We start from the raw sequence: 14,746 nt of genomic DNA on the forward strand, positions 1-14,746 counted from the left end.
TAGCTAAAGTGGTGCTTCAGTTTAAGAACAGTTTCAGGTTAAGAACGGACCTCCAGAACAAATTAAGTACTTAACCCAAGGTACCACTGTATAGTCCAGCCCCCCACAAGGTCTGAGGGACAGTGGACCAGCCCCCTGCTGAAAAAGTTTGCTGACCCCTGGCCTAGAGCTTCATCTCTCATCACCATGGTCTGTCTCATTTCCTCAGCTGAGTGGAGCCAGTCTACAGCCTGGAGGCTGAGAGGCTGCAGTTATGTGCTTCACCGCATGGGGCAGTGATTAGTGTTAAGAGTTGTTCCATGGAATCCCTGATCTGAATCTTGTGTAGAAATATGTGAGCTTTCCATCCCAAGAAAGAGTTTCAAAGCTTTACTGCAGAACAGTCTTAAATACTGGTTATATATAAACATCACGTGAACAAAACAAAGTAACATATTGCACGCAAGTAGCAAGCAATGTGGTTCAGTCCTTTATTCAGTTCAGTAAACTTCCTTCTCTCTGGTCCCAGAGAGAGAGGTCCTAAGCTTATTCATTATTGCAGAGCTTATCTGCAATTGTTGCTACTGGCCACGTCTGACTTTTCAAGTTTCCTCTGCTACTATGAGACTTGCAGCTCAGATTTCTAGGTGATGAGAGTTGTAGTTCAGCAACATCTGGCTCCCTATCTCTGCCTTAGAAGGATAAAGCAAAGCCGGCCATTTGAAAAGATTCCACCACTATCCCTGCCCACCGAGTTGCTCCATGTCTGCAGGACTGAGATGAAAGTTAAACGGGTGTCCCTAAGAGTGATATTGCTGGGAAATGACCTGAGCCAAACCACTACACGACATTGCAGCAACCTGCAGTGGAAGGCTGGCAGAATGACAACCAGGTGGGAAAATAGGCAGGGAAAATGAAGAGATTCAACCCGTTGCCACATTCAGGGCTCGGGTGTGGTGATTTTTAGCCATTCATCTTTCCTTTGTGCAATCCAGTGACTGAACCCAAATGCACAGGCTTTAGGTGGGTGGGATGAATTTCACGCTAGCTGCACATAATTGCACTTTGCAAATAGCCTATTGTCTTCAACTGGATCTGTGTATTGCGTGTGTGTACATGCCACCGGGATCAGTCTCCCGCTTCAAGTGTCACACGTCAGTGGCTTAAGAGTACAGAGAGACACCTTGTTGGTTTTTCTTTCTTCTCGTTAATATATGTAATCCTAAGTCTGTAAATAAGACAAGACTATACCCGTACCAGGTAGTTCAAAGAAAGCTGTCAAAAATAACTACTAGGAAGATTGGCTGTTATACACAAACAACCACATACACACTTTGTGGAAATGAATTAAGTAAAGGCAAAAATTACAAAAGCCATAAGTTGTGTTTTTTTGGCCAGATCAATGGTCCATTAGGTGTTGTATAAGCACCAGGTGTCAAATGCAAGGCAAGTTCATTGGGAGAGCACCTGTTTTTCTTGCAGAAGGCGCCATATTTAATTTCCAGCATCTCCGGGTACAGCTGGAAAGACTGCTTGAAACCCTGGATAACAACTGTCAGTGTGGACAGTACATAGTTAAATGGACCAGGGATTTGACTTGATAAAAGGGAACTGCCTTTCCCCTTTTATGCTGGCAGTGAATCTGCCTCACCTGTGAATTAGTCTAGGTGGATTCCTCAAGACTAACCAGCATGAAATCAACATCTTCCTTGGGATCAGTTTGTCTGAAATAAATAAATAAATAAGCAAGCAAGCAAGCCTTTTGCATTGAACCAAGGTGCTGGTGTCTGCCTGTCTATACAGCTTCTCTGATGAAGGCCTGATCTCAGTTTCCCCCCAGGCTTCAGTGAATGCTGCTGAACTTTCAGAGTGGGGAGCTGGAATCGGTGATCAGAAAGCAGAAGGTTTTTCAGAATAAATAAACAAATAAATAAAAATCCCATCCCACCCCACCTCTCAAGCTGGTTTCTTAGGCTTTCTCCTTGGATCGCTACATGAACAAGGACTTGTTCAGATATTCAGATAGTGAACATATTACACACAGCTCCACCTAGTGGCACTTGCCACAAGATAATCCAAGCATCTAGACATCACCCACATTATAAGCTCTTTAGGTACTGTATAAAAATGTATACATCTTTACTCATCATTAAAGCATGTACTCACAGTTACTTTGATAAAATCAGTTCAAAATTTAAGACAGGGTGTTAAAACTGCTTTTTTAAAAAGGGCATTTAAAGGGTAATTATGTTGTTACATTTTTAAAAGTTCCTATTCTCTTTCTTAGAAGAACTATATAAAACTGACATGTGTTTTTAATGCTGCTCTTCCTTACAGTGAGCATCCCAATTTATTGATCTGGTTTACTTAAACAGAATGGCACAATGCTGGAAAACATTTGGATTTCAGGTCCCTAGCCCTGAACATCCTGGTGGAACTTGCTATAGTACTGCTCCCATATTTGCTTTTTGTTCTGCTGGGCTCAGATTCCCTTTCTGCGGAGTGGAGAAGAAAAACTGAAAAGAATGTGCATACAAGAGGAGTTGTATTGACCCTCAAACAAAATGCTGCCTGTGTTTTATAAACAGAGAACAACACATACCACAAGGAAGCTTTTGCTGGCAATGGCATGAACATGAGCTTAATTTGCCACATACATATACAGTGGTACCTCGGTTTACGAACTTCATCCATTCCGGAAGTCCGTTCTTAAACCAAAACCATTCTTAAACTAAAGCATGCTTTCCCTAATGAGGCCTCCAGCCGGCAATGCCCTTCTACCATTCGGCTTCCATTCTTAGACCAGGTTAAATTTTGCAAATTGGGACACTACTTCCAGTTTTGCAGAGTTCGTAAACTGAATAGTTCGTAAACAGGGCTGTTCTTAAACCAAGGTACCACTGTACTAGGGCTAGAGGTGGCACTCCAGATACCTGCTGGGCTCGGGATCATGTCCATTGTCCCTGGGTTAAATGTGGAAAGTGCCAAATCAACCAGTGGCAAATTACTAGGCAAATGGAAAATCCTGTTTTTGTCAATGGCACAAGCGTTTGCTACCATTATGCAGGGACAATCTTAAATGTAGCAAACGATGTAAATTGGAGGGGATCATACATGGGGTGGGAGGATTGCTGGTGATAAAGGTCTGGTTGGATCTCCAGGATGAAAGACTTTGGCTGATCTTGTGCAGATGCCTACTGCTGGCAGGTAACATTGATCCCAGAAAGATTGAACACATCTATATGTGTTTTTAAAAATACTCATTATTCATAATAAGGAGCAAATCCTGGGTACGGGTGAACTTCAAGGGAAATGCATTTGTGTTTACCAAATGTCCTCAGTTGCTGGCTGTGGCCAGGATGACACACTACGAGGCCAGTGCAAAATTCCTGAACTCCTGTTTGCCTGACAGGGCTAAAGTAGAGAAAGGAAGCATTACCCAGACGAATTCTGGGAAGGAAAGAATGATTTAATGCAGGGGTGGGGAACATTGTGCCTGAGGACAACATGCGGCCCTCCATACCTCTCTATCTGGCCCTTGAACCTCTCCTCGGTCCACACACCCTCTTCACATGCCACATCATTCACAGGGCCTTGTTTCACACAAGTATTTTTGCCAAATGTGCAAGTTGTATCCCCATTCCTTGCGTTGCAAGGTTGAAGGGTGTGAGTTTTTATGCATACTCCCACAGAAGCTTGGATTAGGCCATCCTTCCACAACTCATTCACTCTTCTGTCTGGTCCATCTAAACCTGCTAGATTTGGGCTGCAGTTCTGACCATGTCTAACCAGGAATATGTCCTATTGAACTCAATGGAGATTTCTCCCAGGTAAGTAGTTAGGTTTTCAACCTAATTTTCTTTTCTTTTTTTGAAAGAAAAAGTAATAAATGGAGCTTCCACACTGCCACTCTCTTAGAGAGCAATTCAGTCACGAACAGGCAAATTCAGGTTATACGATTAAAGTTGTTGTTTTTATTATTATTTTATTATCTTCGTCGTTATTGTTATCCTGCCCTTTTCCCAGAACCTGGACTCAAGGTGGCTCATAAAAATGGAAACAGATACAAATAAAACACACATAGCTAAAAACATATAAAAAGTTATGGCTAAAAAGGAATTTGTTGTTTAGTCGTTTAGTCGTGTCCGACTCTTCGTGACCCCATGGACCAGAGCACGCCAGGCACTCCTGTCTTCCACTGCCTCCCGCAGTTTGGTCAGACTCATGTTTGTAGCTTCGAGAAGTGTCCAGCCATCTCGTCCTCTGTCGTCCCCTTCTCCTTGTGCCCTCCATCTTTCCCAACATCAGGGTCTTTTCCAGGGAGTCTTCTCTTCTCATGAGGTGGCCAAAGTATTGGAGCCTCAGCTTCACGATCTGTCCTTCCAGTGAGCACTCAGGGCTGATTTCTTTAAGAATGGATACGTTTGATCTTCTTGCAGTCCATGGGACTCTCAAGAGTCTCCTCCAGCACCATAATTCAAAAGCATCAATTCTTTGGCGATCAGCCTTCTTTATGGTCCAGCTCTCACTTCCATACATCACTACTGGGAAAACCATGGCTTTTACTATACGGACCTTTGTTGGCAAGGTGATGTCTCTGCTTTTTAAGATGTTGTCTAGGTTTGCCATCGCCTTTCTCCCAAGGAGCAGGCATCTTTTAATTTCGTGACTGCTGTCACCATCTGCAGTGATCATGGAGCCCAAGAAAGTAAAATCTCTCACTGCCTCCATTTCTTCCCCTTCTATTTGCCAGGAGGTGATGGGCCCAGTGGCCATGATCTTCGTTTTTTTGATGTTGAGCTTCAGACCATATTTTGCGCTCTCCTCTTTCACCCTCATTAAAAGGTTCTTTAATTCCTCCTCACTTTCTGCCATCAAGGCTGTGTCATCTGCATATCTGAGGTTGTTGATATTTCTTCCGGCGATCTTAATTCCGGCCTGGGATTCATCCAGCCCAGCCTTTCGCATGATGAATTCTGCATATAAGTTAAATAAGCAGGGAGACAATATACAGCCTTGCCGTACTCCTTTCCCAATTTTGAACCAATCAGTTGTTCCATATCCAGTTCTAACTGTAGCTTCTTGTCCCACATAGAGATTTCTCAGGAGACAGATGAGGTGATCAGGCACTCCCATTTCTTTAAGAACTTGCCATAGTTTGCTGGTGGATCACGTTTGGTCAAAACTCTCCACTATGACCTGTCCATCTTGGGTGGCCCTGCACGGCATAGCTCATAGCTTCTCTGAGTTATTCAAGCCCCTTCACCACGGCAAGGCAGTGATCTATGAAGAGGAATAAGGAATTAAACGATGTAAAAAGAACATATCTATTAAAATGCAGTATTATAAAACAGTACAGGACAGCATAAAGAGCCCTTTCCTTAAAGGCAGTCAATTCTCAGCAGCCTGCTGGAATAAAATAGGCTTTACCTGCTGGTGGAAAGACAAAGAGGGAGCCCATCTGGGAGCCCATCTAGCCTCTCTCGGAAGGGAGTTCCAAAGCCTGGGAGCAGCCACTGAAATTTGATTTGTTGTTCTTGTGTGACAAATCTGCTCCCCCTGACACATCCAATTTTTTTCCTATAAGCAAAGTCATAGGCAGCACAGTTATACTATGGAACTCCTTCCCATAAGAGGTTGTGGTGGCCACCAACTTAGATGGCTTTAATAGAGGATTCAACAAATTCATGGAGGACAAGGCTCTCAATTGCTACTAGCCATGATGGCAATGTTCCTCCATCACTGTCAGAGGTGTTATTCCTCTGAATACCAGTCACTGGAAATCACAGGAGGGCAGAGTGCTCTTGTGCTTGGGTCCTACTTCCTGGTTCCCCTTAGGCATCTAGTTGGCCACTGTGAGAACAGTGCATCAGAAATGTGGGATAACAGTTGCTTGCTGCAACCTCATATAATGTCCCTGGTGGCAAATCAGAATGCTCCCACCACTTCCTAGGGAGAACATCATGACAGGGGAAGAGCAGGCTGGCTCCATCCATCAACCAGAAGAGGGGCAGCTGCAGGGAGTTCCCTGCCACACTCTGCTCCAGCTGCCAGTTGCCCTGGAGAGAGAGGAAACACATCACGACCCCTGTCATCAGTCAGAGGAAGAAGGCCTGCTGAGTCAGATGCAAGCAGCAACTCTGCCCAAGGAAGATCACTGTCAGAGAAATTCCCTGGGGCCAACTCACCATTAGAGATGGGCAGATCTGCCAGGTTTAGTTTCTCTCAGATTCTAATTTTTCCCATCTTAAGTTCAGTTCCCCACATTTTCACTTCAGTTTGCAGGGTTGTTGTTTTTTAAGCCCTCATGAAAATTTGTCACCATTTTAGTGCAAATTTATCCTGACACACACCTATTTGTATGCAGTTGCCAGTATACTTTTTCAGAAGTCATTTTCCTGCGTATAATGCATTTTTGTATGTCATTTTCTCTAATACATGCATGCTTATGCACACTTTACCTTAGTATACACATTTTTTTATTACTTGGCTTGAGAACTGCATTGCATAATACACATTTCCATGTAAAGTCTGCAAATTTTTAAAAAGCAAGTTCTCATGAAAACTCAGCATTTTAGGCTTAATTTCTCCAAATATAACACATAATTTGATTTCTTTAGTAAAATGTATATACTGCTTGATTGTAACAAAACCTATAAGCAATTTACAAAAAGTATTAAAATTATCAATACAAACAGTTAAAACAAATCTTTAAAGCATTTAAAAACAATTAAAATCAACAGTTAAAAAAAAGAGATTAAAACATCTCTGATGTTAGAGAGGGACATTTCTTCAGCACTTGATAACATTATGCTGCAGGGGAAACACAATTCCTTCTCAGCGTGAGTATACCCATTCGCCAACCTTGATAAAAGAATAGAGCTTCCTTATTCAGAAGCTCTATGGGCCAAAGACAGGATGACTTTTCTACACCTTTGTCTTGCTCATGCAAGTTTCCAGGAAGCCCTTGGCTGGTTGGTTAGAATGATGTGCTGAGTTTGACAGCTGCACTCCTGACTTGTGGGACTTGATCTGTACTACTGAAGAAATTACTGTACTGCGATTTTGTGACTTTATTTTTCCTCCACTGCATACAATGTTTTGCTTTCCCGCTGCCCTCCGGGTAACAAGGGCAGGTAGCATTATCATGGATGCAAGCAAGGCGTTTCGGCTGAGCCGTCTGGACCTCTGCCTAACAGCAGCTCCCAGGACTCAAAGCTGCTGCTTTGCTACTGCCTTCTGCCCGTTGCAGGCAGGAAGCCGGAAACCAGCGAGACAAGGCGACTGTGTGTGAGAGCTTTATGTGTGAGTTTGTGCGGCGGCGAGGGGGGGGGGCTGAAATGACTCAACTCAACCCTCTTCCTTTTCTCCTTTATCTGCAACCAGCAACAACTTAAGAGTCTCTTCCCCGGTCAACACACACCTTCTAGTCCGACCTCATGCATGTTTACTCAGAAGTAAAACCCAGTGATTTCGATGTAGCTTCTTTCTTCGCAGCTGATGCGCGCTGGAACTGCAATCGGGCAACCTGATCCTACGTTTACTACGAAATCAGCCCGTCCTTATTAGTTACTTCTTTATCGCCTTCTGTATTTATATACCGCTTATAACTCCCAAACGGCTGATTTCTGGTCTAACGCAGCTTAGAAGGCGTTTGTGCAGTACAACTTCCCAATGCGATGTGTGGAACACACTCCCTAAAGTATGCAGACTTAGGTCGTGTCTAACCCCATGGGCTTAGCCAGGGATGTGTGTGCAGGGGACGGAAGCTGCCACCCATCAAGTAAATAAATAAAAAATACTTAACTAAGTGACCAACCGCGTAGCAGATAGCTCGGTTCCGCCCCCTAGCATAAATCCTGGCTACACCCACATCTAAATTTATTGATCTCAACGCGGTTTTTTCCCCGTCTTGCATATTCGAAGATCACGCTCCAGTGTGGCTTGCATAGCATTAGCCTTGCGACGGATCCAGATGCTTCTGGCTGCAAATGTCAGGCGAAGAAAAAGCTCCACTGAAATCAGCGGAACTGACTTCTGACCAAATACTAATCGGATCGGGCCGAGGGCGCGCGCAACTTATTTGCGTGTGTTGAAGCTGCTGAGGAATTAGCGGGGCTGTTAGGGCTGCAGAAGACCCATCCCAAACTTGCTTCCTAAGAAGTAAAAGGCATCCGTCTCAGCGAAGGACGGCACACAGTGGCGCAACTTGGTAATTTGGGATGGTGGTCTACATCTCGTTTCACCATCTCATGGGGCTTGCTCCCAGTTAAGTGGAATTAGTTAAGTGGAATTTGGATTGCAGCCTCGGATGCCAAATATACCTCACCTACATCGGCATGGGGTTCGACTAGATGACCTTTGGAGTACCTTCTTTGGAGTACTTAGAAATATATTAACAATAATAATACTAGTCGCGATAGTAGTATAAGCGGGGTATAAGAAACAAAGTATTAACATAGAATCATGTCATTGTAGGTTTGGTAGGGCACCCCAGGGGTCATCCAGTCCAACCCCCTGCCATGCCGCAATCACAGCTCAACAAGAACCCTTGGCCATTCAACCTCTGCTTAAAAACCTCCCAGCGAAGGAGCATGAACGCCAATAATCTCACAACAGCAACAAATTGTAACAACGGCGCGATGTAGCGCGCCAGCTCCACGGTGCATTTAGGGCAGGGAGCCCTCCTCCTCCCCTCTCTCCTGAATGAGTGAGGAGGGGGCGCTGGACTTCTGCCCCCCCCCCAGCCCTACTTTCTCCGACACGAGCACCAGTACGCGCGTGTACTAGTGATGGGACCCTCGCGCCTTCATCTAAACCCCAGGAAGAGGAGGCGCATGCGCGCTCGGCCAGCCCCGTCTGGAAGAGGAGAGGGAAAAAAATCCCACGCCGCGCGCTCCTTCGCCTTAGGAGCAGTTAGTTGTGAATGGTTGAGGGTGTTTGGCCGGAGTACTCCGGGAGGGGAGGGGCGAGAGGGAAGTTGCTCGCTCTCTCTGACTCGCGCGCGCGCTGCGAGGAGAAACCGGGAGGAGGGAGGGAGAGACAGAGACGCCGCTCCTTCTCCCTCAGTGGCTCCAGAGACGCCTCAGCGGGGCGAGACGCGACCGTTTGCCGCCCGCCCGCGTCGAGTCTCTCTTCTCTCTCCCACCCACCACCCACCCCTTTCTGGGTTGTGTGAGGGAGGGAAATAAAGACGGAAGCGGCGGCTTGAGGAGGGGAAAGAGAGAGGAGGGGAGGGGGGAAACCCTCACAAGATATATATGTATATATACAAAAGCAGTTGGGCTTCGTTGAAGCGCCGCCGCCGCCGCCGCGCCCTCCTCCTCCCCTCAGCGACGGCGACAAAAGCCGGCTTCGCCTGAGGTGAACGAAGAAAGGCGGAGGTGGGGCTCGAGCGCCGCTGAGGGAAAAGCGGACGGTTTCAGCTCAGTCAGTCGCGGCGGCGGCTCTCGCTGCTACTGCCGCCGCCGCCGCCGCCGAGCTCGCTCCTGCCCAAGACCGCTCGCTCGCTCGCCGCCTCAGCCGCCGCTTCACGATGCCGCGGGTCGTCCCGGACCAGCGCAGCAAGTTCGAGAACGAGGAGTTCTTCAGGAAGCTGAGCCGAGAGTGCGAGGTGAGGGAGGGAGGGAGAGAGCGCGGGGCGGAAGTGGAGCAGGGAGACCGAGGGGGAGAGAGACGGAGGGCGACTCCGTGCCCAGCGGGCAGCCGGCCTCTGGCGGAGTCCGCCGGCAGAGGAGAGAGCAGGGAGCGGGAGGAAGGAGACGGGCAGGCGCCGCTGCTTCTCCGCCGGAGAGGGAGGGGGGGGGAGGGAAGGCGGCGGCGGAGAGGAAGGAGGAAACTTCGCGCCGGCGATGGCAGCGCTCTGCTGTCCTGCTGTGGAGTTGCTCGCAGAGAGGGGCGCGGGGTGGGTCGGTGGGTGGAAGTTTAATATCGCAGGCAGGATTAAAAAAAAAAACACCCCAAACTTGGTGTTAGTTATGGGATGATGGGGGCTCCTCGTGGCTTGCACACGTTGGTGCCTACTTAATCCAGATTTATCCTTCAAAGGAGTGGGATCTGATAAATCGAAGAAGAAAACTTGTTGCCCAGGTCCCCTCTTTGATAACTGAGTGACCCGTTTTGCAATGGTTACCCCTCTCTAGAAGCACCCACCCACCCACTCCTTTTTTTAAAGAGAAGTTACAGCCCGGTGAAAGAGGAGAGAGGTGACATTTTATTTTGATGCCAACGGCGTCGTGTGGATGCTGTGAAAAACCTGCGTGCGTGAGCGTTGTTCCCACAATAAGCACCCGTTTGGGAGCACCCTTGGGGAGAGAAGCCACTCCCCAGGCAGCCCGACGCATTATTATTGTGTCGTTTAAAATGTTTTTCTTTTTTCTTTTTTAAAAGCCCAGTTTTCAGGATACGCTGCCATCACAAGGTGATTTACAAGACTTAATACACACGTTAATTACACTTAGTTAATTCAGTTTTTTAAGTAAATAAAAAACCTCACTTTTCAATGACAGGAGATACTGTACTCCCAGAGCAGTTTACAAATGTCACTGCCCTCAGGCTTATAATCTAAAAGAAGCAATCCAAAAGGAAAAGGAATTGAAAGGGAGGAGGAGGGGGGGAAAGAAGAAAATACATGAAAGCAACTTTACTTTGGTAAAGAAGCAACATCAGCCTCCCGCCCCCAAGTAACAGTACTATTGAACCAAACACAGACTTGACTGAAAGTGCCTTCAGATTATTATTGGATTTTTTTTTATAGTAGTAGCAATACCTTTTCAGTATTACCTTTTGGAGGCAGTTCCAAAGATAGAGCCAACACTGAGAAAAACCTATCTATCCCTGGTACTTTGGAGCAACCGACAACAGCAACTAGGGTTTTCCAATGAGTATGTAGCAGGAATGCTGCCCCAACCCTAGAAAGGTCTAGGATCACATGCTTCAGGGTGGTGTGTGGTTATTGAACCCTGTTCAGGTTGCATGGGAAAGGGAGCGCTTACTTTCAAGTAAGCAGAAGGCAGGGAAATGCAGTTCTATATCTGTTAAGGCAGAGACCTCCTATACAGCCAATACATCAGAATGGGGATTACCACCAAATAAAGATACTAAAAGTCCTTATTGGGGTTGGTGTGTGTGTGTGTGTGTGTGTGTCTGCTCTCCCTAACATCACTGGGGCACCCAGACTGGCCCTTCTTATCCTTTGCTCCACACCAAAAGGAAAAAGTGACCTCTATTCTCCTGCCACCCGCTTAACAACATGTAGTGTATTATATACCCTGCTTGTTCTTCGTAATTGATTAGGTGATAATAATGACTTGAATTCTGTTGCTAATATGGGTTACTAGCCACACATAAGTATGTGCTGAAAAAGAATGGGAAGTTGTTCTTTGGACAGACTGGTGTGTATTATCAGATAGTGACAATGTAGTTACAACTTATTTCACATAAGCGATGTTGAACATTTGTTGTCCAAAGCATGTAGTGAAAGAAGAAAAGGAAATCCACTGCTGTTAAGTTGCCCTGGTTTTGAGTGCAGGGGCCCTGGGGTGTAGGTATCGGCATGGAGGAGTTTAACCATTCATATGATTGTGCAGCTGCCATAGGATGCTATCTCTTTTGTACTCTTTTGTCCAAGGAAAATATTTTTTTTGGGGGGGGGGAGGGTCCTAGATCACATGCATTTTTATGTCCCTAATCACCTTTTCACACAAATATGTGGTTAAATAGTACTTTTATGCCCCTTACAATGTATGCTTATGCTAGGTAAAATATGAAATTATAATCCTTGTGTTGATGGGTGTGGGTACATGCATGTAGAACATGGCAAAACAGTAGTTATTCCACACTGATTAATTTTGGCTAAAGATTAATAACCTTGCATAGGATGGTTGCAGTGGACATTGAGTAGCTCAAATATTTCAGACTTTTTGTTTCCCTATAGCAAATGTGCTCAGTGCTAATTAGTTGGGGATACTGACTTTTTTCATTTGAGAGGGGTATTGTTTTTAACATTTTAAAGGAGAAAACTGGAGCAAACTCCTGTGTTGACTTATACAATACTCATTAGCATGGGATCTTGTGAACATGTTCCATATTCAGCGGTGGAGGGACTTCCTGAATTTGGAGCACATGTGGCAGCTCTTTATTTCCCCTTTCTCATTATGTGCTCATAGTGTCCGTATCTGGCATTTATTGCATCAGATGCTACTAATGCCATTAAAACTAGAAGTTCAGCTTCCAATTTCTAGGCTGGAGTAGTTCACACATACAAACCCTTTAATTTCTGCTGCTGTATTTTCTCTTTTCCTTCCTTCTGCCCCAAAACTGAATGGTAAATTCTGTGCTGGATTGTGCATTCTCTTTTGTCTTGCTTTCCATTTGCTGATGCATCTGTGCATCATGATAATTCTTTATACATAAGTTCTTAACCTGAGGTACCACTGTATACATCCACATTTGCATTGTTTTCTTATATATAATATGCAGTTCACACAGAAGTTGCAGGATCTGAGTGCAGCTCTACTAATTATTGTAATCTTGTTAAAGTGCTTGGAAGTGCACACTGCAGTTTTGTTTTTCTTTCCTTTTTAGATGCAAACTAATTGTGAAATATTTAGTGCCTCTCCACCATGGACATTCTTTACACACATGTTCATGGTGTTGTCGAGTCAGCTGTCCTCTTTGTGCCTTCTGTCCTTTCTGTGGAGATGTTGAACTTACATGTTTAATGGTCAATACATCCTATCCCAAGTACTGAATTTTTAGAAGAGACTTTGTTTCATTCTTTGCCTGCCGCATGAACAATGTTGACATCTCTTTCCCCAATAACATTTCCTTGCTTGTCCTTTTCCATTTCATTGACTATGAATATTTTGCTCTTAGCACTTTTATTCAAAGGTGGGCAAATACAAATCTGGGGATCATAGTGTGACTTTTAAAATAATGTCTGAAGATGAATTGTGTACAGAAGTATTTCTTGTGGAGGAGAGCACCCTCTTCTCAGCCTCTCTGGAAGTAGAATATTGTATTCAATTTGTATCTGTGTAGGCTTGCCCTTATCTCTTTCCTGGTATTGTAGAGAAGGCAGGATTCAGGTTTTGATTTGGCTTGTGCTTATTGCAGATTAAATACACTGGCTTCAGGGACAGACCACATGAAGAAAGACAGGCCAGGTTTCAGAATGCGTGCCGAGATGGACGGTCTGAGATAGTAAGTATATATGCATGGATCCTATACATTGGTGAAGTTTACTTATGTATCTTCCACTCCTCTGCTCTGGTCATCTTGGAGTCACAGCTAGTCTCACCTTAAAAAAAATAAACTGTTTAGATTCAATTTTCTTATGCTAGAAAGCCAGAATGAAATAAGTGGTCTGAGCTGCTAGGACTTACAGAAGGGGAAAACCCCTATTTTCTGCTGTCTTCAAAAATGTATGGGAATTTGGGAAGTACAGACTAGATGGCTAAAGCCTAGATCTAGACTGTAAAATGTTATTTATTCACATATGGTCATTGTCCATGGTACTTTCAAGACCGTTGGTCATTCCATTTCAGAAAGGCTTTCATCCTGGCTGTTTGAGAGTGAAAATAAAATTGACTAGACTTCCTTATTTCTTTAAATTGCAGGTTTATCGATTGTTTTTAGATATAAAATGCCTCAAATTACTAGGCGCTGTACAATAAATTTTGAAAAAGAGAATTCTGTACCTGCAGACTTACAATCTAATTTTAATAAAGTAGGAATTAGTGTAAAAAGTACATAGAAATAGAATATTCTGTGTGGTTAAAGGTTTCATACTCTGCATTTATATACACTCACTAATGGCTATCTCAGCAGGAACATTTAAGTACTGCTGTGCATGAATACTAAGAGCTGTTAAGAGAGAAACTCTTGTCTATCAGTATTTAGCATGCAGCTAAATACAAAAAGCTTTTTGGTGGTGGAAAACAGCAACAATCATATTTACCAGTTTAGTTGTATTTTGTATTAGGTCTTACAGCTAAAAATATTCCTTTTGTGAGCTTGGTTGTATTAAAAGCTAATTCTTCATGTTTTAAAACTGTGTTATACAAGGGAGTAGGTTGCTTGCTTATATCATTGCACTGTGGAATTTTGATGTATTAAAACTGCCTAGAACTTAGTTTTACTTTTTACTACTTTTTTTTTCTTTCCCCCTTCCCCCCCTTTTTAGTTTCTACTTATTTCTTCAATGAGACCTGTGTGCTCACTACCCACTACTGGCTGATTTTGTGCAATGTTCATTTTCTTGAATTATGGCACTTAAAATATGACATTTTTGTATCCACCATTGTCTTCAAGTGCATTGTTTTTATGTGTAATGAAATTGGTAGAGAAAGTTCCATATTTGAAGGCTGGGGTATGAAAGGCAATAAGCACATGTGTTGTACTTGTTCTTCATAATAAGACAGCATACCCTTTAGGAGTTGTGGCTGCTGGGTCTGCTGCTGTGGACCTATGATTTTAAGTTCATAAATGGTCACAATTATTCTAGCTTGTGCAGTGCTACTGTTCAAACAGCAGTATGATTTTTCTTTTCAGTTTGACAGAAACATTCCCATTGCAGCTGGTTCTTATGAACCCCATCTGTTGTAACAAAAAAAGTAGATAGTTGCCTTATAGAGAAATTGCATTGATCTGAATCCTCTGGTTTTTGTCCTGAACATGTTGCCTATCTTTTTAGATCTCACATTGGATGTGTTTGGATGTTGCAATAAACCATTGCTTATTGTGATGGGGATGAGCCTAGGAAAGA

At 44.2% G+C, this 14,746-nt stretch overlaps 1 protein-coding gene across 4 annotated transcripts in view; it reads left to right on the forward strand.

Moving 5' to 3' along the window:
- Positions 1–8,894: 8,894 nt before the first annotated feature.
- Positions 8,895–14,746, forward strand: part of CBFB (core-binding factor subunit beta) — a 41,638-nt gene continuing 35,786 nt past the window's right edge. Inside the window, exons 1-2 of one of the 4 annotated variants that reach the window (XM_079988349.1) lie at positions 8,895–9,592; positions 13,096–13,182. In XM_079988349.1, coding sequence (XP_079844475.1) covers positions 9,515–9,592; positions 13,096–13,182 — 165 coding nt within the window. In that variant the 5' untranslated portion in view covers positions 8,895–9,514. The remainder of the gene's footprint in view (positions 9,593–13,095; positions 13,183–14,746) is intronic. The other 3 variants (XM_079988347.1, XM_079988348.1, XM_079988346.1) reach the window with 3 other exon arrangements.

The sequence above is a fragment of the Podarcis cretensis genome (assembly GCF_951804945.1).
Source record: "Podarcis cretensis genome assembly, chromosome: 8".
NCBI classification, from domain to species: Eukaryota; Metazoa; Chordata; class Lepidosauria; order Squamata; family Lacertidae; genus Podarcis; species Podarcis cretensis.